The 24787-nt window shown below is 37.2% G+C and overlaps 3 protein-coding genes, 1 long non-coding RNA gene and 1 other non-coding gene across 5 annotated transcripts; 2 read left to right on the plus strand and 3 right to left on the minus strand.

Moving 5' to 3' along the window:
- The first annotated feature begins 475 nt into the window (after nt 1–475).
- Nucleotides 476–2973, plus strand: LOC116211416 (probable glucuronoxylan glucuronosyltransferase IRX7). Its single transcript, XM_031545787.1, has 4 exons — nt 476–1057; nt 1152–1510; nt 1706–1959; nt 2064–2973. The coding sequence occupies exons 1-4, from the start codon at nt 796–798 to the stop codon at nt 2527–2529; spliced, it is 1341 nt and encodes a 446-aa protein (XP_031401647.1). The 5' UTR covers nt 476–795; the 3' UTR covers nt 2530–2973.
- Nucleotides 2974–8110: 5137 nt separating this feature from the next.
- Nucleotides 8111–8196, minus strand: TRNAY-GUA. The gene is given in 2 exon segments: nt 8111–8146; nt 8160–8196. It is a non-coding gene; the product is annotated as a tRNA-Tyr (tRNA).
- Nucleotides 8197–8962: 766 nt separating this feature from the next.
- On the minus strand, nt 8963–10745 carry LOC116210297 (xyloglucan endotransglucosylase/hydrolase protein 31). The gene is made up of 4 exons (XM_031544154.1): nt 10514–10745; nt 10280–10380; nt 9726–9943; nt 8963–9612 (listed from the first exon to the last, which is right to left on the minus strand). The coding sequence occupies exons 1-4, from the start codon at nt 10707–10709 to the stop codon at nt 9249–9251; spliced, it is 879 nt and encodes a 292-aa protein (XP_031400014.1). The 5' UTR covers nt 10710–10745; the 3' UTR covers nt 8963–9248.
- Nucleotides 10746–14713: 3968 nt separating this feature from the next.
- Nucleotides 14714–15528, minus strand: LOC116211899. Its single transcript, XR_004157775.1, has 2 exons — nt 15319–15528; nt 14714–15203 (listed from the first exon to the last, which is right to left on the minus strand). It is a non-coding gene; the product is annotated as an uncharacterized LOC116211899 (long non-coding RNA).
- Nucleotides 15529–21568: 6040 nt separating this feature from the next.
- Nucleotides 21569–24453, plus strand: LOC116210580 (serine carboxypeptidase-like). Its single transcript, XM_031544487.1, has 9 exons — nt 21569–21980; nt 22287–22455; nt 22555–22674; nt 22781–22924; nt 23013–23163; nt 23274–23365; nt 23530–23788; nt 23884–24017; nt 24110–24453. The coding sequence occupies exons 1-9, from the start codon at nt 21637–21639 to the stop codon at nt 24200–24202; spliced, it is 1506 nt and encodes a 501-aa protein (XP_031400347.1). The 5' UTR covers nt 21569–21636; the 3' UTR covers nt 24203–24453.
- The last annotated feature ends 334 nt before the right edge of the window (nt 24454–24787 follow it).

Below are 24787 nucleotides of genomic sequence, written 5' to 3' on the forward strand. Positions count from 1 at the left end.
ATTATATTTCGATTAAACATCTTTTTCTTCTCATATATAGGTTGATCAACTCTCACAAAATAGTTAGCTGAATATTTTTGTGCTTTCAATAAAAAATTAGATTTTTGTAGTTTGTAGGATATGAAAGGTTATACTTTGTTTATGTGAAAAAGCTAATAACATGTATAAACAAAAATTATTTTTAAAATTTTGATCTTAATATTATAATAGATGACTTTTCATCTTCTATAACTAAAAAAACCTTTAAGTTCAACTAATGATGTGGCTCAATGATACTATTGCATAGTGATTTGTGAGAATTTCAAGAGTCAATCAATTATAAGATACTTTATATCATACGTAATATTATTTGGCATTTCGTTCTGGCTTTTATAACTATATATAGATTCTCCTAAACACTGATCTGCCCATCAGAAAGAGACTCAATGGTATTTTCTTATTAGTATTAATATGAGACATAGACAAGAATTAATGATGCATTGCATTTTAAAAACATAAACAGACACACATATAAGTAAGATTTTTTTTTTTTTTTGAGAAGGGGCGCGTCCAGTGCTCTGTTTTGTTTATTTTCCAGAGGAAAAACGAACTCCCAACAAACAAATGAAGCCAATTATATCCTCCAATCACTGTGCCTTAATCTCCACTCTTCATCTCCCTCAACCCTCCTGAAGATGACAAGCCCTATCTCACCTAACTGATCGTCAGATTTTCAGTCATCTTCTCATCTCAGATGACAGACATGTCTGAGCTCAATCACCAACAACAGCAGAGGCTGTGGCTGTGGCTGTGGCTATGAAGATGATGAGGTTCCTCCACGGAAGAGAGACACCAGAGAAGAGCAGGAGGAAAAAGAAGAGGAACAGCAAAAACAACCTCGGCCCCTGTTCCTACGGGGCCTGCAAATGGCTTCTCTGCTCAGCCCTCTGCCTCTACTTCCTCGCACCTCACTTGATTAGATTCAATCCCACCGCCTCTCTTCACAGACCCCACGTCCTCAATTCCATCTCCTCCCAGTCCTCCCGCGCCCTCACTGAACAACCCATAACCAATCGAGGTTCGATCCGGTTTGCATCGAAATATCTCCTTTTCTTATTTTATCTAGCTTGATTCCCTTCCCGTGGTCCTGATCAATATCGCGATTATTACAGGGCTGAGGGATTTGAAGATTTACGTGTACGAGCTGCCCCCAAAGTACAACTCCGATTGGCTCTCCGATGAACGATGCAGCCGCCACCTGTTCGCAGCCGAGGTGGCTATCCACCATGCTTTGATGACCAGCGAATTCCGGACGTTGGACCCCTATGAGGCGGATTTCTTCTTCGTACCAGTCTATGTGTCCTGCAACTTCAGCACCGTTAACGGCTTCCCTGCGATCGGCCATGCTCGGTCTCTGCTCTCCTCGGCCGTGCAGCTCGTGTCATCCGAGCATCCCTTCTGGAACCGGTCCTGGGGCTCCGACCACGTGTTCGTCACGTCCCACGATTACGGAGCTTGTTTCCACGCTATGGTGCGTAACATCAGGAACGGAAAAATAGGAAGTTTGTGTCTTGTCGTAACGGTTCTTGCATGAACCAACTTGGAATTCACAAGTTTTCTTGTTCTTCTTTCTAAATAAAGTCTGCATTTTTTTTTTCCTTTTTTGGAGGCCAGAAAGCTCGCATCTTTTATTATGTTGTTTAAAAATTGTTTAATTACGTTGCAGGAGGAGAGGGCGATTGAAGATGGGATACCGGAGTTCTTGAAGAACTCGATTGTATTGCAGACGTTCGGGGTGAACTATAACCACCCGTGTCAGGATGTCGAGAACGTGGTCATCCCGCCGTACATCCCTCCGGAAAGTCTACAGAAGACCCCGGAGGAGGCGGCTCCAGTGGCCGCCAAGCGAGACATCTGGGTGTTCTTTCGGGGCAAGATGGAAGTCCACCCCAAGAACTTCAGCGGTCGATATTACAGCAAGTAAGGCTCCCTATACATTTACCATCCTGCCCTTTGACTTTTTTCGCTAGCAGTTGAATTTTGGAATTAACCAGAGGTACATGTGTGTTTTTCGTGGCTGGCAGGGCAGTAAGGTCGGTGATATGGCACAAGTTCGGCGGCGACCGGAGGTTTTACCTGAAACGGCACAGGTTTGCCGGCTACCAGCTGGAAATTGCGCGGTCCGTATTCTGCCTGTGCCCGCTCGGGTGGGCGCCGTGGAGCCCGAGGCTGGTGGAGTCTGTGGCTCTAGGCTGCGTGCCGGTCATCATAGCCAATGGGATCCGGCTGCCCTTCCCTGAAGCCGTGCCATGGCCAGAGATTTCCCTCAGGGTGGCGGAGGCCGACGTGGCGAAGCTCGGGGAGATACTCGACCACGTGACGTCTACGAACCTCACCGCGATTCAGCGGAGACTGTGGGACCCGAATATCAGGCGGGCATTGCTGTTCAATGGTCAGGTGCAGGAGGGGGACGCAACGTGGCAGATCCTGCGGTCCTTGGCCCAGAAGCTGGACCGGTCGTACAGAGGATCCGAGGTTTCTACCCAATGATAAGAAGCCACGTAGCATGGGGTGGCAAATGCTCATCTCAGATGCCAGCTCAGTGACAGAGCAGATAGTGCATGACAACTGGACTCTTTGGACCGGATTGCGGCGTGAGACAGATGGTGGGACCAGTGTTTAACTTCTTATAAAATTCTGCAGCCGCTGCTGTGGGGCCAGCTCGAGGCGAAATCGAGCGTAAGCATGTTGGAGATTGAGAAAATTTTTACCCGCTGACCCCGTCGGGATAAATTTGGTCTATTAATTGAGCGAGCAAGTTGAATTTTAGCTATTACCATAGGGCGCATGGGCTGCGATGTTATACAATTAGTGATTGTTTTGGGGCAAGGGATGCAAATATCAATCGATTGTATATATTATATCAATGTAATTATGAAAGAGAGAATTCTCTTTTTGGGCGGAGAATAAATGATATTAATAATCTTTTGAACAGCTGTGCATAAAAAAAAATTGAATATAAGTAGTTGTACTATGATCTATGCAAAAGAACATATCATTGGTTATGTTTGATTATCTATATTGAAAATAATTTAGGGATGATTATTTTGTGTAAAAGCTATATTTACTCCGAGAGGATCGTTCTTTTGAATGGTTTTTTGCAAATGAAGAATTCATCTCAGGGTACCTTTTGTATAAGGTATAGGAGCATATATAGTCTGTTGGAACAAATGGTAATCATTGAGGGGTTTAACTAATTTAGTTTATTAACTATTGGGTCATCTGAAATGATTATTAATACCTTGAAAATTAGCTTCTTAAGTTGTAATTATTAAAAGGATTACAATTATTTGACTATTTAAGCAATAGCAGTGGCCACTTGGAAACTTTCAATGGAAGGAATAGTATTAACCTCTTCAACAAAAAAACAAAGAATAATATTTACCTTGGTACGTAATTGACGCTACTTGGCTATTGAGAAAACTATTAATTTGATCATCGAAAGATCATATTGTCATTAATTTGGTCCTTCAAAATTTTTTGCCATTAATATCGTCTTTCAAAGATCATATTACCGTCAATTTAACCCCGTTAAAAACCGTTAGAATTGTTTAATTTCGTCAAATAATTTCTATAAAAAATAAAAATAAAAATAGAAAAAATATTTTTTTAGACTGAAGAAACATGAGCTCTCTCAGTCTCTTTCACACTCTCTTTGTAATACTCAGTCTGTATCTGCTTATAATATACGTGTCTGCTTGGTTTCTTTGTTCTTCTTCTCAATATCAATGGGAAAGATGAAGATGAATTGAGACTATCAGGCGGTTAACAAAATCACAGCGCATGTGTTGGAGTGAGAAATATTGTCAATTTTTTGTTTCAGCAGATATTTTTTTCTATTTTTTTATAAAAATTATTTAACGGAGTTAAGTAATAGTAATGGTGTTTTTAATGGAGGAAATAATCTTTGAATGATCATATTGATGGCAAAAATTTTTAAATGACCATATTGATAGTTTTTTATTGGTTATTAATGTAGACATTCCGTTGATCCTAATTGAAAATATTTAACTTTGGTACTATAGGAGAAATTAAATCTATATATATATAATATATAATTGTAAGAAGGATAGGGAGGATTAACGCGGTTACTCTAAATTTGTCTTGGAAAACTCTCGACTCATGTTTGAGCGACTTTTCACTCTCTGGTGGGAGATTACTTTAAGCAGAAGCAATGTTATAATTGCTCAGATCATAACGGGAAAAGTAAAAGAGAAAACAATTTAATCAATAAAACAACTTAATTATTTAAATTGCATGATATTAATGAACAGTGGAGAAATGCTGCCGTGCCCCAAACCTGAATTCCTTATGAAATCGTGGATGTCAGTCGTGATGAAGGTGATTTCCTTTCGTCCAAATGGAATTAGGACCTATTTGTATTAAGGAAATATATTCTATTCGTATCTTTCATAATTTATTTATAATATATAATTTAATAATATTTCCGCCGACTATTCTCCACAACTCTCATAAACATCCTACAAGTCACATGACATATTATAATTTGGTCACATATAAATACAAGGTGCCCAATAGGGAGTATTAATCTTGCATGAGTTAGGATGTATCTACACTTTTTTTCATCATTGTTTTTGCTACTTTTCCAATATTCTTAATTGATTCTTGAAGAGAATATACACGTGTCATACATGGGTAGAGAGGAGAATATACATGTGCCATGCATTATAAAACAAAAAATTATTAAAGAAAAATATATATCATAATAATAATTTTTGGCAAAAAATAATGATTGATTTAACGTCATAAATAAAATTGTAATGATATACAATACGCCAATAAGTAAAAAATAAGTTATGCGCTTAGAGAAAGAGATAGGGGTAACTCCAGGTATTTTATTATTTTCTTACTGAAATATGTGTTCTAGGGTAACGTGAATGTTAAGAGAGACGGACTTTAATTAATTAAATTGATCATATATAGTTTCTTGAGAGTTAATAAGGTTTTTTTCAATATAATGAATTTTTTTTGGCAATTCATTGAATACTTTGTTTATAATAATAGATGTTTTAAAGTAATTTTGAGTACCATATGCTTTTCGATTCCCACCCTGATTATATAATAAGTTTTAGTATATCATAATGGTTTTCTTCTTATTAAAAATATTAGATAAATTCATTTGATATATTTCAAAATCCTTACGAATATCGATTGAGAAAATGGCATAATAAAATACAACATAGCTTTATATTTATTAAAAATAAAATTTAGACAAAGCACAATGAGCTATTAGTTTCTATGTTGTATAATATATATTAATCAATATACCATATAAGAAATTTAAATTTTTTTTAACTATTAAGACTATCACTGTATGTTGAGATTATGTGTTATATCGAGTATTATATAAATTATAATCACAAATTATTGATCGAATAAGTTTTTATCCCCGTAGCAACGCGCGAGCACTTTACCCTGTTATGAAACTAAACAGTATGTTTGTCTTTTTTCTTCGACCCTTGACTCAACTTTTCAGATTTTTCCTTTTATCTTAATTATAGTATGTAAAGATTATATGAATAATTCTGTTAGTATATCAATTGTTATTTTTCATAAATGGAAAACTTTGTTAGAATTAACATAAAATATTAAGTTTAGCTTTTTTTCATAATTTGTCTTTATTCATAAAATAACATATTTGTCTATCTAAATTATAAATGTCGAAATATCATTTAAAATAAAAAAATAAAAAAATAAAATGGATCAAATCAAAGTATAACAATCTAACCGGCTGATTGTCGACAAGATCTTCATAAGAAATTATCAACCGTGAATTTTTTCAAAAGACGAATCCCGTGCATCAGGTTGAAGAGGATAAGGGTGTGGATGTGAGAAACGTATGGGCCTGGGTTAAGGTCAGGGAAGCGAAAGAGAAATGGACAAAAGAACCCAACCCCGAAAGATCCGCAACTGAAGGAGTAGGACGTGACGTAAGGGACAACAAGCGGACGGGACGGCTTAGGGCCGTTTGAATTGTCAGGAAGAACCTTAAATTAAGGAATCAATCTGGCCTCAGCTAGAGCTCAGTGTCATGTCAGAATCATATCCAGCTCTGTTTCGTTTGGTTTTCGTGTCTCAGCTAGATTTAATCTAATTAATATCTTTCAATTTTGAATAATAATAATAATAAAATCTGACTCTATCCCTCAACCAAAAATTTCTAGTAATTCTTGCTCATGTGTCTCTTGTGCCAACCACATCGACTGCCACGTAGATTTATACGATAGAACTCACATCTTGGGACATCTATCGTGATACATCGAGACCTTCGATAAGGACGAGCAGTAAATGGAACAAAATCTGATGCAGAAAAGTCCAAAAATATAGCAGTGGACGGGTGCAACTGTTGGATATATGAACGATTGATGTATCTATAATTCCACTGAGATCAAGTCTAGCACTTTGTGGGATTGTATTTGTACGGGCAAAAGATATTCAGCATGATATATGTTAAAAGTCAGTTCAAAGCTAGTGCAGATCGAAGATATCTATGCACCATTCTATTTTATTTGAATTTTTGCTTAGCGCATTGCTTGTCCACTAGATCAATCGACTTTTATTTTGACAAAGAATACTGATAATTTGATCTATCTTTTCATACGTCTTCGTGTAAATGAATAAATAAAAGTTTTTTTGAGTAGATTAATGGGTTTAATAATGTTAAATATACGTTCACCCAAAAAAAAATAATGTTAATGATACTGACAAAATAAAAACAGAAGGTAATATATCAATGATATGATGCTTTTGTGGGATGGTTTCTTGAAAAGAGAACTCTGGAAGTAAATAATTGAGTAAATTGACAAATTGGTCCTCTAGAGATACATATACATCAAATCTAACCTTAAATTTTTTTTACATCAAATTGAACCTTGAGATATTAAGTGTATATCAAATCCGACCTCAAAAAATTTTTTACATCAAATTGAACATTGAGAGATTAAGTGTACATCAAATTGAACGTTGAGAGATTAAGTGTACATCAAATCCGAGCTCAAGAAATTTTTTACATCAAATTGAACTCTAAGAGATTAAGTGCACCTCAAATCCGACCTTTCGTCAAAATACTGTCCAAAAATATATGGAAAAATATGATTTGGCATTTAACAGCTGATGTGGCATTGTTGATTGTTTTCTTTCATTTTTTTTTATTATTCTTCATTTCTGTCTAGCTTAAAAAAAGGATTTCCTATAGTTCCCTCACTTTTCAATCGGAGGTGGAAAAAATTTCCTCCTCTTGGTGCGTCCTCCTCAATCGGTGGTGCTCTCGGAGAGGGTGACGGAGAGATTACGACGACAGCGATTGGCGAGTCCATGCTGAGAGCATCATCAATTGAGGAAGACGCATCGAGAGGATGAATTTTTTTCTGCCTTAGATTGAAAAGTGAGGGAACTATAGGAAATATATTTTTTTTAGCTAGATAGAAACGATGAGAGCATCATCAATTGAGGAAGACGCATCGAGAGGATGAATTTTTTTCTGCCTTAGACTGAAAAGTGAGGGAACTATAGGAAATATATTTTTTTAAGCTAGATAGAAACGATGAATAATAAAAAAAATAAAATAAAACAATCAATAATGCCACATCAGCTGTTAAATGCCAAATCAGATTTTTCCATCCATTTTTGGAAAGCATTCTAACGGAAGGTCGGATTTGAGGTATACTTAATTTCTCAAGGTTCAATTTGATGTACACTTAATCTCTCAAGGTTCAATTTAATGTAAAAAATTTCTTGAGGTCGGATTTAATGTACATTTAATCTCTCAAAGTTCAATTTGATGTACACTTAATCTCTCAATGTTGATTTTGATGTAAAAAATTTCTTGAGGTCGGATTTGATGTATACTTAATCTCTCGAGGTTCAATTTGATGTAAAAAATTTCTTGAGGTCGGATTTAATGTACACTTAATCTCTCGAGATTCAATTTGATGTAAAAAATTTCTGGAGGTGAGATTTGATGTAACATACATCTCTTGAGGACCAATTTATCAATTTACTCTAAATAATTCGATGAAATGAGAGCAAAGGAAAATAAGTTCAAAAAAATTCCGACCTGCCGGATTCGAACCAGCGACCTAAGGATAGCTGTGAACACACTACAGTCCTCCGCTCTACCAACTGAGCTAAGGTCGGTTTGCGTTGCCAGACCAAAATAAAAAGGAAAAAAACGCAGCACGTTCGTGGCCCAATAACAATTTTTTTTTTTTGGGATTTGGGCCTGCTATGCACTTCAGCATCGTTCGCCATACCAACGGGCTAATAAACTGTTACCCGAGGTATTCTTAGCTTTGATATATATAACGTCGATATTAATTTTTCAAGCAAGGACAATGTCATATCTAATAGCTCTAAATTTGATATGGCTCAGCGGATTTGTGCAAATTGTGGGGTTCTCCTCACCTGTAGCAGCTGCGAATTGTGGGCTTTACGATCTGGGCCCGAGTTGGCATGGGAGCGGGGTCATTGGAGAGTCGTTCTTCCTCGAAGTTAATTCTATAGTGGTAGTTTGGCTCCTATCCCCTAGGCAGATTGACATTGGATGGAATGGTGCTATTCTTCAGGGTATTGGTTCATTTCTGCTGCGTGATTGGATTACGACCATGATTTTGGCGTACTTATGGGAGAGGAAATTCTTGTGCAAATTGGTTATTGAATTATGCCTTTTTCTTTTCTCTATTGAGGTGCATTGGTTGACAAGTTGAGTAGTTAATTGGTTGCCTTGCTAGACCGAGTCTCTTACTCTTTGGTAATATATGTCTGAATTACCATGCCTTGCTACTGTACTTTTAAGTATAATGTATCGTAATTAGGGCTGTAGCCCCGTATTTTCACCCAATATATATATATATATTCGTAAAAGTAATGAAAACGAATTAATTCATCATATTACTCGCAGAAGAAGATAAAAAGCAAACAAACAATTGAATCTTGAATTCAATTCATCGAGGCTTGGACGCTCAACTACTCTCGCACCTATTCTTGTGCAAGCTGGACCCACACATCTCAAGACCCCTTCCCTCCCCCCGACACCAATCTGTTATCTGTATGTATTGCCTATAGCCTGAACATAACAGCTACTTGACATATATATCTTGACCTGAATGTAAGGGACAACAATTGCACTCGTAAATCCAAAAGCGACTTCAGCTAGCTATGGCGATGAGCAACACACGGTTCCAATGGAGCTAGCATTCCGGCGTGACAGTATGGTCCCGGCTCGGATCCCTGCAGTAGTTGTACACCATGTAGTTCCTTTGGACCCATGCCATAGCACCTACCTGTTGCCGGCTTAGTCCACCAGCTCCGGATGGGGAGATGGATGGAGGTCTGCACGAGGCTGAGGACCCATCCGCAGTGCAGCCGCTCAGCCTGAAGTTCCTGTACCTACCAATAAAAGGCTGGAAACGGTAGTCGGCCTTGTACCTGCCATTCTCGGTGGCCCAGGACGAGGCATCCCAGATTGAGCCGTACACCCACATTGGCCTGAGAGGAAATGTCGCGTCACTTTTCCTAGGATACCTCCGAATCGGCACGTCATCTACCAGGAATCTGTTGTGATATTATAGGAAAATGTTCCATTTAAGTATCGTGTATATATCAAGCCAACTCATACTCATCACAGACTGTTAACACGGGATTAATCTGCAATATACATTACTAACATGATCTCATTAGGTGTCTGGAGAATAGCATAGTTGTGAAAATCTTGGGTCGGATCAAACCAGAGATGAAACTTCATCTCCCTTCCGATGACACGTCCGCCACCGCTCCCTCTCATGTATACGTTGGTCTGCAATGTGTAAGGCTTGCCGGGGATTGTCCCGAGGAACTCAATGTCGACTTCATCATGGTCCCCAGGATGGGCCTCGTTGTTGGAAAGCTGCACCATACAATTACAAGAAAATTAATACGACACATGCGTGTACAAAAGTTAATATATATATATATATATATATACACTTACTTTTGACTCCTTATAAGTCTTCTTGGATATGATGTGGTCATTTGAAACCGGTCATTCTTATGATGAAAATTTGATAGCGGTCATATGTACCGAAGAAAAGGTATGATCAAATCATCTACTTATAAGTGACAAGTCATTGGATCAACTGAAAGTGATTATATGAGTCTATGACCCACCCACCACTAAAAATGATCCTGACTGACTGATCACTCTAAGTAATTAATTATGGCATATGTATATAAACCAGCTTACGTAGAAAGATGTGATGACACCAGCAGTATAACCAGGCTGAACCTTGATTGACGCACTGAAGTAACCGGATTTATACGGATGTAGAGACTTGAATCCGCTTCCTGTTCTCAAAACAAATTAAGAACAGAGGCTTTAAATAATTGACTGTAAATAATTTAAATATTGTTTAACGAATGTCTAGAGAACGTCCTGGCCGGAAAGTTATATCGAAAGTAATATATTATTATATAAAACCTGAGCTCTTGTCGAGCCATATTGTAAGCGTGCCATGGTCTTTCCGTTGATGCTGAGGACCCCAGAGAGTTCTGAAGCCCTGATCGAATGCCACTGTACCGAACCGGGAACTAGGAGAGTAGCCGGGTGAAGGTGGATTTTGAGCAATGCACAAACCAATCATAGGAATGAGAATGAAGAAACTTAAAAGGGCCATAATATCTATAAAAGGACTGAAGATATATGAGTAAGCTTGCAAGAGAAATGAAAAGGCCGGGGTGGGTATATATAGGGGGATATGTTGGCCCCGTACATCGGAGTGATGTGATGTGTTGGTTGATGGGAATTATACGTGGAGACAAAATTGAGAGGAAACGCTGATTTTGTGGGCAAAACTTTTCCTATAATTGGACTCTGATCCTTTTCTCATCCTCGCAATTAATCTTTCTAATGGAAAATGTGCCTTGGAAGAAAGACCTTGTTGGGTATGGTTGCACGTTTGGGATATCAAACCATGCATTCGAAATGTGTGGTTTTATTTTCTTCTTGTCTATTATCTCTTCTCCAATGGATGTATCTGTAACCGTAATATACGACCATGCATATATCATTCATAAGACATAGTCGAGGAATCATCAATTTTACTATTTTTAGGAGTTCTATAAGTGGATGGAAAAACTTGTGTTTGCATATTTCATGCACTAGTCTTTGCATAAAATATGATTCCGAGTTGTGATCTTCCGGTTGACTTTTTAGTTACTGTTAGTTGGCTAAAATCTAATGTCCCATCCATCCTATAAGCTATCGTTGGACTTGGATTAACTATGTACATATATATAATTAAATCATAAGTGGTTCATTTTATGCGGGCAACAATCTTTTTTCCTTTTTTTGGGTGGGTGAACAAGCAAGAAGCATTTTAGAAATGATAAATAACCATAACCAAAATTATTGACATCATAGGATAGCAAATGACATATAATATTGGAATAATTAAGTTTTCACGCATAATTGATTATTGCTATAAGTCAAGCATTAATCATGATTTCTATGCTTCTCCAGTCAGAGACATGGGCACCTAACTAAGCCCTAAATCAAGGGTCGTGATTATTCAAGAAATATCCACATACATCATCCCCCAACAATGGAAACCGTGTAATTTGTAAAGATTTTTTTTATCCACAGAAAAAAGAGATTTTTTTTTGCGATATTCGGTGAAATGTAAACTGTAAAGATTTGTTTGCTGTTAAATCAACTTTTATTGAAGGGTAAATTGTACTGGTAGTCCAAAAATTTTTATAAATATTTCAATATAGTACAAAAAGTTTTTTTTGCTACTTGATTGTACAAAATGTTTTAAAGTTATTTCAGTATATTACAAACCGTCATCTCGTCATTGACATCGTCAAATCGACGCTCATAGTGCAAAATCAGTTTTTATGGGACGTTACATGATGGTGCAAAATGTTTTGAAGTTATAATTTAATAGTACAAAATATTTTACGTAAGTTACATGATAGTGCAAAAATTACAAATATTGTAAATGACGGCTTGACGGCGTCAATAGCGAGATGGTGGTTTGTACTATACTGAAATAATTTCGAAACATTTTGTATTATCAAGTAGCAAAAAAAAACTTTTTGTACCACATTAAAATATTTGTAAAACTTTTTGGATCACCAGTACAATTTACCATTTATTAAATGTAAATCTAGCCTTGTTTTACCCAAAAAAAAAAAACTAGGCTTGTCGGTAGATTTTTTGCTGCTTCTTTTATGTCTCATTCACTAATAAAAATAAATGTCCGTACATCTTCACAAAATCATAAGTAGATAGGGAGAGATTAAGAGCAGGTAAAAAAGGGACCATTTAATTTCTCAAAAAAAGGGACTGCAAATTATTTTCATTATTATTATGTTTTCCTTTGGGGCAAATCGATCGTTGATGTCGTCAAAAGACAATAGCCCTCAAATACCGGCGGCCTTTCCCGGGCAGTCGGTCGGAAGTTGATCATCAGTAGGTTCAAGGCTGTCCATTTGCTATAAATATAGTACTCTTTGCTAATGACATTCAGCCGCGTAATTTGCTAGTTGCCCAGTTGGTTCAAACGGAGACATTACAAATTGCACTTCTTTTCTTAAAATATAAATTAATTTCTGAAATTCTTACGAAGAAAATGTTGATCCTATATATATAAATATATACGTATACATATACCTTGACTGTTTATTAGCCTCTGGTATCCATATTCGTATATCAGCCCGACAATAGGAAAATTGTCAATTGATAAATTCTCCTTGTACAAATTTGAACGTCTTCTTTTTCCGGGCAGTTAGACATATAATTAAAGGCACACGGCACAAATTAACTACTTCATCTATGTACATCCTTTCTAGAATATGTATGCAATTACAGGTTTCGAGTCAGGGATGCCATATATATATATCATTGGAGATCAGGATTATATTTATTTGGGGTTAATTGCACCGGTGATCTAAAAGTTTCATGAATATTTCAGGTTGGTCCAAAATATTATTTTGGTAACTTGTTCGCACAAAAAATTTAAAATTATTTTTAAAAGTTTTTAAAAAATTAATTTTTTTAAATTTTTTAAAAATTATTATTATTATTTTTATTTTTTTTTACTGTTTATATTATTTTATTATTTTTTTGTATTTTATTGGACTTTTTCCGATTTTATATTCTCATAGCGCACTATGATTGGTTTCATGTAATAAAAGTGACACATAGGACGTGCCATGTCAGCAAAATGTTAACAGCATCAGGGACAATTAACGGAATGCACTACATTGAAACGGTTTTGAAACTTTTTGTACCAACAAGTTATCAAAAAAATATTTTGAATCAACCTGAAATATTCATGAAATTTTTTTGACCATCGATGCAATTACCCCATTTATTTGGTGAGCAATAACTATCATGTCTAATTTCCGTATGTTACTTGCGTGTGAGAGCCTCAAATTTAGACCATAATGGTTTGATTAATTAATTAACCAATTGACGAAGTTTGGCAAAAATGGATTCTTGCGTGCATTTTCTTTTGTCCGGCGGGCCCTACCTTTGATTTATTTGCTCATGCATGCATGGGACCTCTTAAAGGAAGAACCCATAAGAACACCTCTTTTAAGGGCACAGGTCACGTCCCATTATTGCATGATTGATTCTTAATTATGAGATGAATATGATATCTATTGAAAGGATATAAATACTATAGTAAGATCAACTCACGTAATTATAGTATAAATAAATTACTTGAATATCTAATAAATTACTGATAAATAAAGTAGATCTAATAAATTTCAAATTAAACTACACAAATTTAAATTAAGTTATACGGATTTTAATATTTTTCAGTACACGCTATCCGGTATTAGGAAAACCAATGGATCATTACTAATCCAGACTCGAGTCCGTCGGTACTAAAAGATAATTTCCCCACTTATAAAACTCGTATCCGAAACTTAATTTCTTTAACGAAAAAGAGGCGACAAATCACCTAAACCAACTTACGTTGATAGTTTTATCAGCTTTTTTTTAATCATAAAATAGAGTTATTTTTCTTAAATTTGTAGTAGTTACTTATTTTGTATAGGGGAAAATGACACTTGAGATCTTATATATTTGTCAATTTTTGACCTCGAATCCTAAATGTTTCAGTTTGAAAAAATAAGTCCTAAAAGGTTTGGAAAAGTGACACTTTTGATCCTTTCTGTTACCCCCGTTAACGGAATTCCAGCAGGGCAAACAACCCTCCATGCGGCGCTTCATGAGTGGTCACGAGTTGGTTCGGTCCGGATGTCGGGGTAGAATCGGATCAGGTTTGGGTCCGGATGTCTCCTTCTTCACCCGACTCCCTCCCCATGCGGTTCGATACCCTAGCGCCGCCCCTGCAACCGCCGATCACGGGCACCGTAGCACCTCGAGCAGCCCCGCCTAAGCCCGATCAATTCCGTCAGGTTTGATCTCGTCTCCTCCCGATTGGATCTGAAAAATATGAAAGCTCGTGAAACCCCAAGCGAAGTTCGAGTTCTAGGTTCGGAAATGAAAGAAGAACAAGCAGCAAGCAAGTAGCAACTACAGAGGAACATTCTAGGCTTAATCGGCTTGAAAATATAAAGCTTTTCAAACTAATATTTACGCCATCTATCTGTCCAGTGACACTTTCTCAATACATTCATTCAAGCTGCAATGCTATGAAGATGCACCAGTGATTTGCACAAAAAGGCAAATTCAAGTTCCATACAGTTTTTGGACATTACATGGGGTGGTCATAAACCACAAATTCAATCCATTGAAAATCATGGACATGGTGCAGAACTATGCAGCAAGCCTCTCCCCCGCTGGAACAACAAATTGAGGAAGGCTTTCGATGGCACTTTACATTGAGCTACAGATAATGCCAATGCGATGCTCGCTAAAAAAAGAATTACACCAAAGCAGATACGATCAAAATTAGTTTCTGTGAAATGAAAAAGTTGGATGATGGGCAAAACTATAAAACATACTGTGTGGCTATTCCACTCTTGCTACGGAAAAATTAAATGATGGGCAAAACTATAGAGACTCTTCGCCCCCGCGGTATTTGTCAACTCTGTAGTTGAAACTCGAGGATGACCAGATGGATCACCTACGCTCAGTTAAGCTACTCCTTCGGACCAACCTGGGACTTCTCGATGAGTGACTCAATTTTCTGCACAGGAAGATGAGAAAAGGGTAAATATATGGACATCTTGTATCAAACTTTGCTTGGGGTTTCACGAGCTTTCAGATTTTCTAGATCCGACCGGGAGGAGACGAGATCGAACCTGACGAAATTGCTTGGGCTCAGGCGGGGCTGCTCGAGGTGCTATGGTGCCCGTGATCGGCGATTGCAGGGGCGGCGCTAGGGTTTCGAACCGCATGGGGAGGGAGTCGGGTGAAGAAGGAGACGTCCAAACCCAAAAACCGACCCGATTCTACCCCGACATCCAAATTCGAACCAACTCGTAACCACTCATGAAGCGCCACGTGGAGGGCCGTTTGCCTTACTGGAATTCCGTTAATGGGGGTAACGGAAAGGACCAAAAGTGTCACTTTTCCAAACATTTTAGAATTTGTTTTTTCAAACTGAAATATTTAGGACTCGATATCAAAAATTGGCAAACATATAGGGTCTCAAGTGTCATTTTCCCTTTTGTATAGTGTAGTCATTTTTCCTGATTGCACCATATAATTTCCCTATGTATGCACATAGCACACTTGCTTCCAATATATATATACACACACACATTACACATAAGCTTCTTCTATGCTGTTCATGATATTAATGACTCTGTACGTCTAGGCTATGAGTTAATAATAACCGTGCTCTACCGCAAAAATACATTGTAAATAAATAAATAAAGTTAATCAACCGAAAAATATAAACCGCCCATGGCTTAAGCCAGTTTGGTTTCTGGTCAGATTTTGCTTGCTCATGAATGAGTGAAGCTTATCCTTGAAATAATGCCCTTAGCTTTCATGGATAAATTCAGTTTATTTATTTATTAAAAAAATACAAATATAAACCAAAACAGGGCGAAAACTCCAAATGGATTAACACACCAGCCAATTAATTATGATAATCTATCTAATAGATTCTGATGGTCCCGCAAAACAGTGTTCCCAGCAGAAAATTATTTATAAGGTAATCATTTGTTTCATGCAGGACGGTTAAGCTCACCATCCTAATTTTATATTTAGCGCAAATCAAACTAGTCGTCCTCGATTTGATTTTTGCAGGTTTAATAAACATTAATTGATATCGGGTAATCTTTTCAGAGATCTCATGACTACTATGTTTAGCATATAATGACAATTATATATATGGTCGATTCCGAGATTATAGTTTTGTTCTGCGAATAATACAAACCAACAACTACCTCCGCAACAAATTATAATCGATCTTACTTCTTAGCTTAAAAACCATCCTATATACAATGAACTCTCCATACAAGTACAATACCGGAAGATCAACGTACACTGTATTTCTAATTAAGCTCCATGTATATCTGTATATATAGCTGAAAGTTAGCTAGTTATATATGAAAAATACATCCCTTTTTTTTTGGCTAGAGTACAATATATCCGATAATAACATCAGAAAAATAGCACCAATATAATATAGTAATTTCGATTATGGTACTTCAATACATGCTTATTTATTTTTAAATAAGTATCTGTATATATTATGATCCTATATTTGAAGTTTGAAATCAACCTGATGAATTCTAACTAAAGCAGGCAATAGTTTTATGCCCTACCGACAGTTTTCTGCGACCATTATAGACCTCGAAGGTTGTTCGGTCACTTTCCATTTTTGTATATAACAAAATAATTTATTCAGGGTGTCTTTTTCGTCATACTTATAGATAATACTAACTACATGATTCGTTGAAGTTTCTTAATTAAGAATAATAATCGATATATAGCAATGGGGCCTCGGCCTACTATAAAATTTGCTCGAGTAGTTCATAAACAAATGATTAATAAATCAAACTTTTTTTCGGTGGCTAATTAATAAATCAAACTTTTTCGTGAAGATCAATAAGGTCATGATTCTGCAATAATAAATCAGCCGGCAGCAAAAAATATTTGGGTTCTCTTGGCTACGTCCCTAGAAAACCTACTTGTTATGTGTTTCCGTAAACTTTGTATATATATATATATACATATATATAAAGAATCGATCGACAATAAAACAATATTGTAGCTGTAATGGTTTTGAGAAATTTTACTGGAATATTCAAAATATATATAATAAAAAAATGATGTCGTAACACTCAATTAGCTATTCTCAACCAATGAGTTCTTTTGATGAGGAAAACTCATCTCAGCTTTGAAGTGTGTACAGTCGGATGACATATATAAATATCCTAACTAATCAAGCACGCGCAAACCTGCTCCCCTTCTGATTTATTTTCAATTTGCCCCTGAACTTCTTCAGCAATCTTTCATAACATCATTTTTTTTCTTTTTCTTTTTTCGTTCTTTATCATTCTCTTGAACTCTTCCTCCTCCAACTAGGACACAGGAATGGACACAAATTTTTTAAAAGAGTGATTTGTGAGAAATTCGTCGTATGCAACGATCCATAATCCAGAGAGGGAGTTAATATTCTCCTATTAAGGAAATGAAGTTTCGAAAAGATAGATTTGTGAGAAATTCGTCCTGTGCAACGATCCATAAGGGAGGAAGCAAGCTCCTCTTAAGGAAGTGAAGCTTCGAAAAGACAGTTTACTAAATTCGGAAGGTTTCAGTTTTGATTCTCACCAGTAATATCCATTTATCTTTTCTATTAAGTTCATAGGCTTTTATAAAGAAAAAAAAAATGACGACGTTCGTGAAGTGTCTTTCATGTAAGTGCATGTTGGGCCGATGGAAGGCGAGATGGCGATTATGGGCCATTACCTTGCCCAAGTGTTTTAGGAAACGAGCCCAAAAGGCAAGGCCATATGTATAAGCGATCCATATATATTTCGTCCTTATTGGGCTTTTATGAGGCCCATGTTGACAGGGCCTACCAACTACTGTTCATATTCACACGTGTCAGATAAAGTTATATGGGTAATGGGAACTGAGACTGCAGTATCCTCCTCGGGACCCCAAGACAAGAACGAGATCAAGCCGCTGACTGAACGCCACCAGATCTCAGTCGATGGTCCCCTAGGGTTGGCCTATTGTCCTATGTCGACTCTTGCGACCACTGTCGACGGGGAATCGATGCCACGTGTATGAAAGTTGATATTTGAGTTGAATTTTGATTTTAATAGATTTGTAATGATTATGTTGTTGAATTACGAGAAAATATGTGAAAAAATAATGAATAGTTGAGAGAAAGTAATAATTAAGTATTAAAAATTGAATTGAATAGTTAAAAAAATGATGAAAAAAAAGAGTAATAATTATGTTGTAGAATTAAAGATAAGTTGAGTTGAGTTAAAAAAAATTATTAACGCCAAATATGGCTAGATCTTGTTGAATTTCGAAAGATCGTGCCTTGTGATACTGAGTTACCTTTACGTTCGTTGCTGATAGCGACCTTTTTTATGTTCCGAGCTGAAGTGAGAGCTAGCTAGCACTTACTTTGGAGGTCCCGTGATTGAAGGGCGCTTTAGATTGAAGTTGAAACACAATACTAGTTTGAGACCCATCGTTGTCGCAACGATGAATAGCTCCCATTTCCACTTTAAGTTCACATGCTGCGCAAGAAAAAGCTTTGCCTTCTATCTGGGTTAGTTTTTGAAGAATTTTTTCGTATTCAGACCTGGTCATACACGACATCGATACAGCTATTATGATCTTTTCATCGTGTCATGCGGTTAAGTTTCTTTATATACCCTTAATGATTAGAATTTCATTTTACAATCCACTAGAATTAGATGAATGCCCGTGTTCCGCATGGGATTCACTAAGCTCCTCTAATCGGTTATCGTAAATTTCCTTATATTCTATCTACAAGTAAATTTGCGTGAGTCTTTCTTTCATAATAATTTAAAAAAATAGTAACTTTTGTGGCAGATTATAATAAGTATTGTAATATTAATTTTTTGGTAGAAAATGAAGGTCGTTCCACGTTATTTTTTGGAAGGAAAGAGGAGGGGGGGGGGGGGGGGAATAGAGATGCATTAGTTATTTTTTTGAATTTACAATCATGTCTTTAGTGTGATGATTCTTATAAATTGAAAGAATATATATTTTACGGGTGTTTTAAGAATATGAAAGTGAGACGAAAGCTCACTTCTCATTTTATAATTATATAGATGGATGATGTAGATATGAATATGGATAATATATACATGTGCAATTTTGATCCATATAGATTTCCTACACTCAATTATGCTTTGGGCGAAAGCATGTTTGTTTTGAGACACTTTACGTCCGCTCTCTTCCTTCCATAATCCCTACAAAAAGTTGGGACATCCATCACTGATCATATAATATTTACGCAATCAACGGTTGTAATAGCAAATATCAATGGCCTGATCACTGCATCCCCCTAATATCTCGTACATCTCTCAATTAATTTGTCAAATCAATTCGTTCACCTAATAAGTAAATCAGGCAGAACTACCCGATGGATCCGAAGTTAATTTTTGCTGTTCGTCCCTGAAAGAAATTCGTCTCCGGCTTGATTGGAATACAGACTGGGTTTCATCCGGCCGTCTCACGTCGTTTTCGAATGTATAACCTTGCTGGGTGCTTAAAACAAAGGACACGGCAACTAACTCGACCGTTTCTCTCCCAACTTTATCGTGCAGAAACTGATTTGATTAATTTCTCATACGTCTCCTTCCTTCGTACGAGCTCTTTCCTACATAGACGAAAAAGTTAATGCAACAAGCAACACTTTGAAAGGAATAATGCACGCAAAAGAAAACATACTTTGCTGGTGGACGAACAGCTCGCCTCCACCATGAATTTGATGCCATCATCAAGCTCAGTCTGTAAACTCGTTAAACTTGTTTGATTTCACACATTAATTTTAACTCTACTTCAGTTAAATCTACTTATCTTCAATTCAACAAAACAATTATTATTTTATCTCAATTATTCATTACATTTTTAAAAATTCAATAATACAATCATTATTTTCTCTCAACTAATCGTTACTTTCTCTCAACTATTTATTACTTTTTTCAAAATTCAACAATATAATCATTATTTTCTCTCAACTATTCATTATTTTTCACACTTTTTTTCTCATGATTTAACAACACATCATTACAACCTAATTAAAATCAAAATTTAACTCTACTTAATTCTAAAACCAAACACAACATGAATTTGTACTCGGTTCGTGAACTTACCTAGAGATTGGATATATACATGCATGCGTTGTCCATCGGAACAAGAGTTTAATTTGTTGAAATTAAGAACTTATGCCCGATCGAGTTAGGACTGCATTTTATCTTTGATGGAGAATCCGGAGAGTGCAATCATGTCGGGTATGTTGCGCCATTGAAGGGTAAATCTTGTGGAGGTAAATGGATCCATCGGTACTCGTTGCAAGTGGAGCCATTAGCAGGCATAGGGAGACCAAAGGAGAGCCACATAAACCCCATTAACGTCCATAGTGTCTTATCTAATCTTATCTTTTCCTTTCCAATATGTCCAATTCAATTACCACTAAATAAATTCAACCCAATATTTGAAAATTAAACTTGGACTATGTGATATATATAATTAATACACCGTCCCACTGACAAAAGAAACCTACAAAAATAATGAGATTTTGTTTGTTCTATCACGTGTTTCAGAATTAGTCTTGTTATTATTATATTTATCAAAAAATTCATCATTATTATTATTATTCTAGGTAGATACGTCGGCACCTGAGGAATTGTTTTGTACCCTCCAAGTCCAAGCAATGATCATTTCTTTGCTAAATTGATACGGGGGCCTATATGAATTATGGCCTGATTTAATTTTTCTTTTCCTTAATCATTTGAAGAAAATTGCTTTTGTTTGAGGAAAATTTAGAACCAAAGATTGTAACCAATCTTTCATGCCAGGACTCCCCGACATTTTAAATTTGTCTTTCTTGTAAAGATCTCGATAGAGTCAATTATCGTTGAAATAAATAAGAAAAGGAAATATATCTATATATACGGAGAATATGTTTGGGATCAATGTGTGGAAATGCAAATATTCATAGTAAAATATTTAATTAGGATACTACAGCTCAATTTTTTTTATTCATTCTATTTAACAATCATTCAATCTAAGGAAAAAGAAGAGGAAAAGATTATGGTACTGCATGCATGAGTGACCTGCCACGACATTCCGCGCATTAAATGTCCTCGAGAATTAAATTAAATTCATGCAGAAATTTCTTCTTTAGGCAGAACCATAACCATTACCAGATTCACAGTTACAGGATTTTCTCTGGCAGTAATATATATTATACATTCGAATTGGGAATATCTCATGCTTTATAGAGAAACAATATATTGGAAAATACAGTGAATATTAATTATGTATTGTATTTATTTACGCTCATACTATACCATACCACGAATGAAGCACTATAAAAAGGCCCCAGCGAGAATCCAACCTCATTTTCGTCAGTCATCCATTTCATTCATTGAAGAACAATACAGACCATGGCAATGGCATCATCAGGGGCACTTTCGTCTCTCCTTGTTGTTCTGTTGTTCCTCTGTTCCTCATCATCTGCAGCAACGAACCCGATGAACTCCCCCAGGCTGACTGCAGAGAGGCTCATAAGATCCCTCAATCTGTCCCCAAGCCAGGCTGTGAACATTATTGATCACAGGGACCCACTGGGCCCATCTTCTGCACCGTCAGGTCCCAGTCTTGCGGAGAGGACCTTCACTTTCCCAGGCCTGAGGGTGCAGGATTCTCCTCTGGATTCAGGGGGGGGCACTCTTCGGAATCTTAGTCATCATGCTGGGTATTTCAGCCTCCGCAATACCCATTCTGCTAGGTAACATCTTTTACCCCCAATCCATTGCCCAATAATAAATGCCCGACGAAGATGATTTTTGGAAAAAAAAAAAAAAAATCCTGTCATCTTATAATCTGCTGGAACGGTGCGTTTCGGTCTCGTACAGTGGGATATTCTTCGAGTTTTGTGTATGTTCCTCTTACGTTCAGACCTGTCAGTCTGTCCGTCTGTCGACGCTCCAAGAACATTAATGGTGTGCTGAGATATGCTCATAGGACCCCCCAGAAGAGCCATAGCTTTAATTGTGGTTCGGTTACTCGTGCGCTAACTATTCCTTCTCTGCAGGATGTTCTACTTCTTCTTCGAGTCCCGAGTTAGCAAAGACGATCCCGTTGTGATTTGGCTGACTGGGGGCCCCGGTTGCAGCGGTGCGTTGGCGCTGTTTTATGAGAATGGCCCGTTTCACATTTCGTCGGACTTGTCTCTTACATGGAATGACTATGGTTGGGACAAGGTATAAGTTGTAATAACGTATTCACAACATGTCCTGGCTTATGTCATTTATCGGTTTTTCGTCCCGGTAACTAGAATATTTTCTTTTCCTGTTAATCAGGTATCGAACATCATTTTCGTGGACCAGCCCACTGGAACTGGATTCAGTTACTCCTCTGACTCGTCCGACTTGCGGCAAGATGAGACCGGCGTGAGCAATGACTTGTATGACTTCTTGCAGGTGAATGAATTTCATTTCAAGCCGTGTTATGAGGACATAAAGGAGTATGCGTTTAAATCAGTTGGCCTAGTTAGTGTGTCAAATATCTTGTTTTCTTCGATGTCAGGCATTTTTTACCAAGCATCCCGATTTGGTAAAGAACGACTTCTTTATTACCGGAGAATCCTACGCCGGGCACTACATCCCCGCTTTGGCCTCACGGATTAACAAAGGGAACAGCGCAAAAGAGGGGATTCATATAAACTTGAAGGTAAGGTTTAATATGTTGATTTGATGAGGACTCCTGCGCAAACTGACTTAACCATGCTAATCAATAAGTGATGGTAACATTTTCATAGGGGATTGCTATTGGAAATGGCCTTACGAATCCTGAGATCCAGTACGAAGCATACACAGACTATGCTCTGAACATGAGTCTGATCGATCAGTCTGCTTATGAAGATATAAACAGTCAAGTTCCATCTTGCAAGCAGAAGATAAAAGATTGCCGTCCGTAATTTCTTCTACTTCTGCATTTCAGAGCTCTAATAATATGATACGCGACTGATATACTATTGTATGGTAGACCAAGCTGTTAACACTCTGTTAATCGTCCGCAGAAACCGATGAAAATGCTTGTGAGACCTCATACTATGACTGCACCGGCATTTTCAATGCAATCGTCCGCACCGCTGGAGGTGGAGATCTAAATGTAAGACAGCAGATACGAAGGCTCTATACCTTCTGTTTTTTATTCTGAAAAAGTTCCCTGGAAACGGCTAATCAACTTTATCTGCATTTTATGTTACTGTAGAAGGGAGATAAATTTCCACGTCTCTGAGTTTGCAACAATCTCCTATTTTTCTTCTAATGCAGTACTACGATATTCGGAAGAAGTGTGAGGGAAGCCTTTGCTATGACTTCTCTGCCGTGGAGACGTTCCTGAATGAGAAGTCGGTCAGAGAAGCACTCGGAGTAGGGGACATAGAGTTTGTGTCATGCAGCACTGAGGTCTATGACTCGATGACATCAGACTGGATGAAGAATCTGGCGGTCGGTATCCCTGCTCTTCTCCAGGGTGGGACCAGGGTTCTTATATATGCAGGGGAATATGACCTTATCTGCAACTGGCTTGGTAAGAATATACAGTGTTGCAGTTCGGTTTTGAGTCGTAGATATACCCTTGAATCTTCCTCGGGTTTTTAGCAGCTGAAATTCTATCTTGAGCAGGGAACTCAAAGTGGGTTGACGCGATGCAGTGGTCGGGTCAGAAGAGCTTTGCAACTGCCTCTACTGTTCCTTTTCTGGTCGATCGTGCTGAAGCAGGGCTTCTTAAGAGCTCTGGTCCACTTTCTTTCCTGAAGGTATGTCCCTCTCATATGTTTCTGTAATCAGGGCTTTTGCCATTGAGTTGGAGCTGATTCGAAATGAAACCTTATGATTAAAAACAACGCAGGTTCATAATGCGGGTCACATGGTTCCGATGGACCAGCCGAAGGCTTCTCTCCAGATGCTGCAAAGTTGGATGAAAGGAAAGGTTGCCATATGATGGTACCGTCACAGCACATCAGATTGTGGTCCTACGCTTCCCCCCAGCATGAATCCATCCAAATTCTTCAGCAAGATTGGAAATTCCGGAGGAAAATACTTAGGAAAAGAAAAAAAGGAAAGACTATAATATTTGATTCTGTTCATTTGACATATGCATATCAGAAATATTGATGGAAATTTGGCCTCTGTGAAGTATCATCATTTCTGCATTTTCTGCTACTGAACCCTTAAAAGAAGAATTACAATAAATTTTCTGCGCGTAACATAGACAAATTTAACAAATTCGAAGAATGATCATGTGCTCTGATGCTTTGTGATATGACCCTCTATACAAAACAAAATCTCAAGCAATATCAAATGGCTTCTGGAACTGCAATCACCAGGAGACCTCGAAAATAAATAACGACTGCCAAATAATGCAGTAGCCTAACCTCCAGAGGATGTATGTATGTGATCGTGAATCAGCTAAGTAACATAGAACATACAATATCATAACAATCATGGTTCACAAATTCTAATTTTCTAAATGATCGTTCACTTGACAAATGCAACAAGTATCTGCATCTATACAACGCCGAAGCAG

Source organism: Punica granatum, chromosome 6, assembly GCF_007655135.1.
Source record: "Punica granatum isolate Tunisia-2019 chromosome 6, ASM765513v2, whole genome shotgun sequence".
Lineage (NCBI taxonomy): Eukaryota > Viridiplantae > Streptophyta > Magnoliopsida > Myrtales > Lythraceae > Punica > Punica granatum.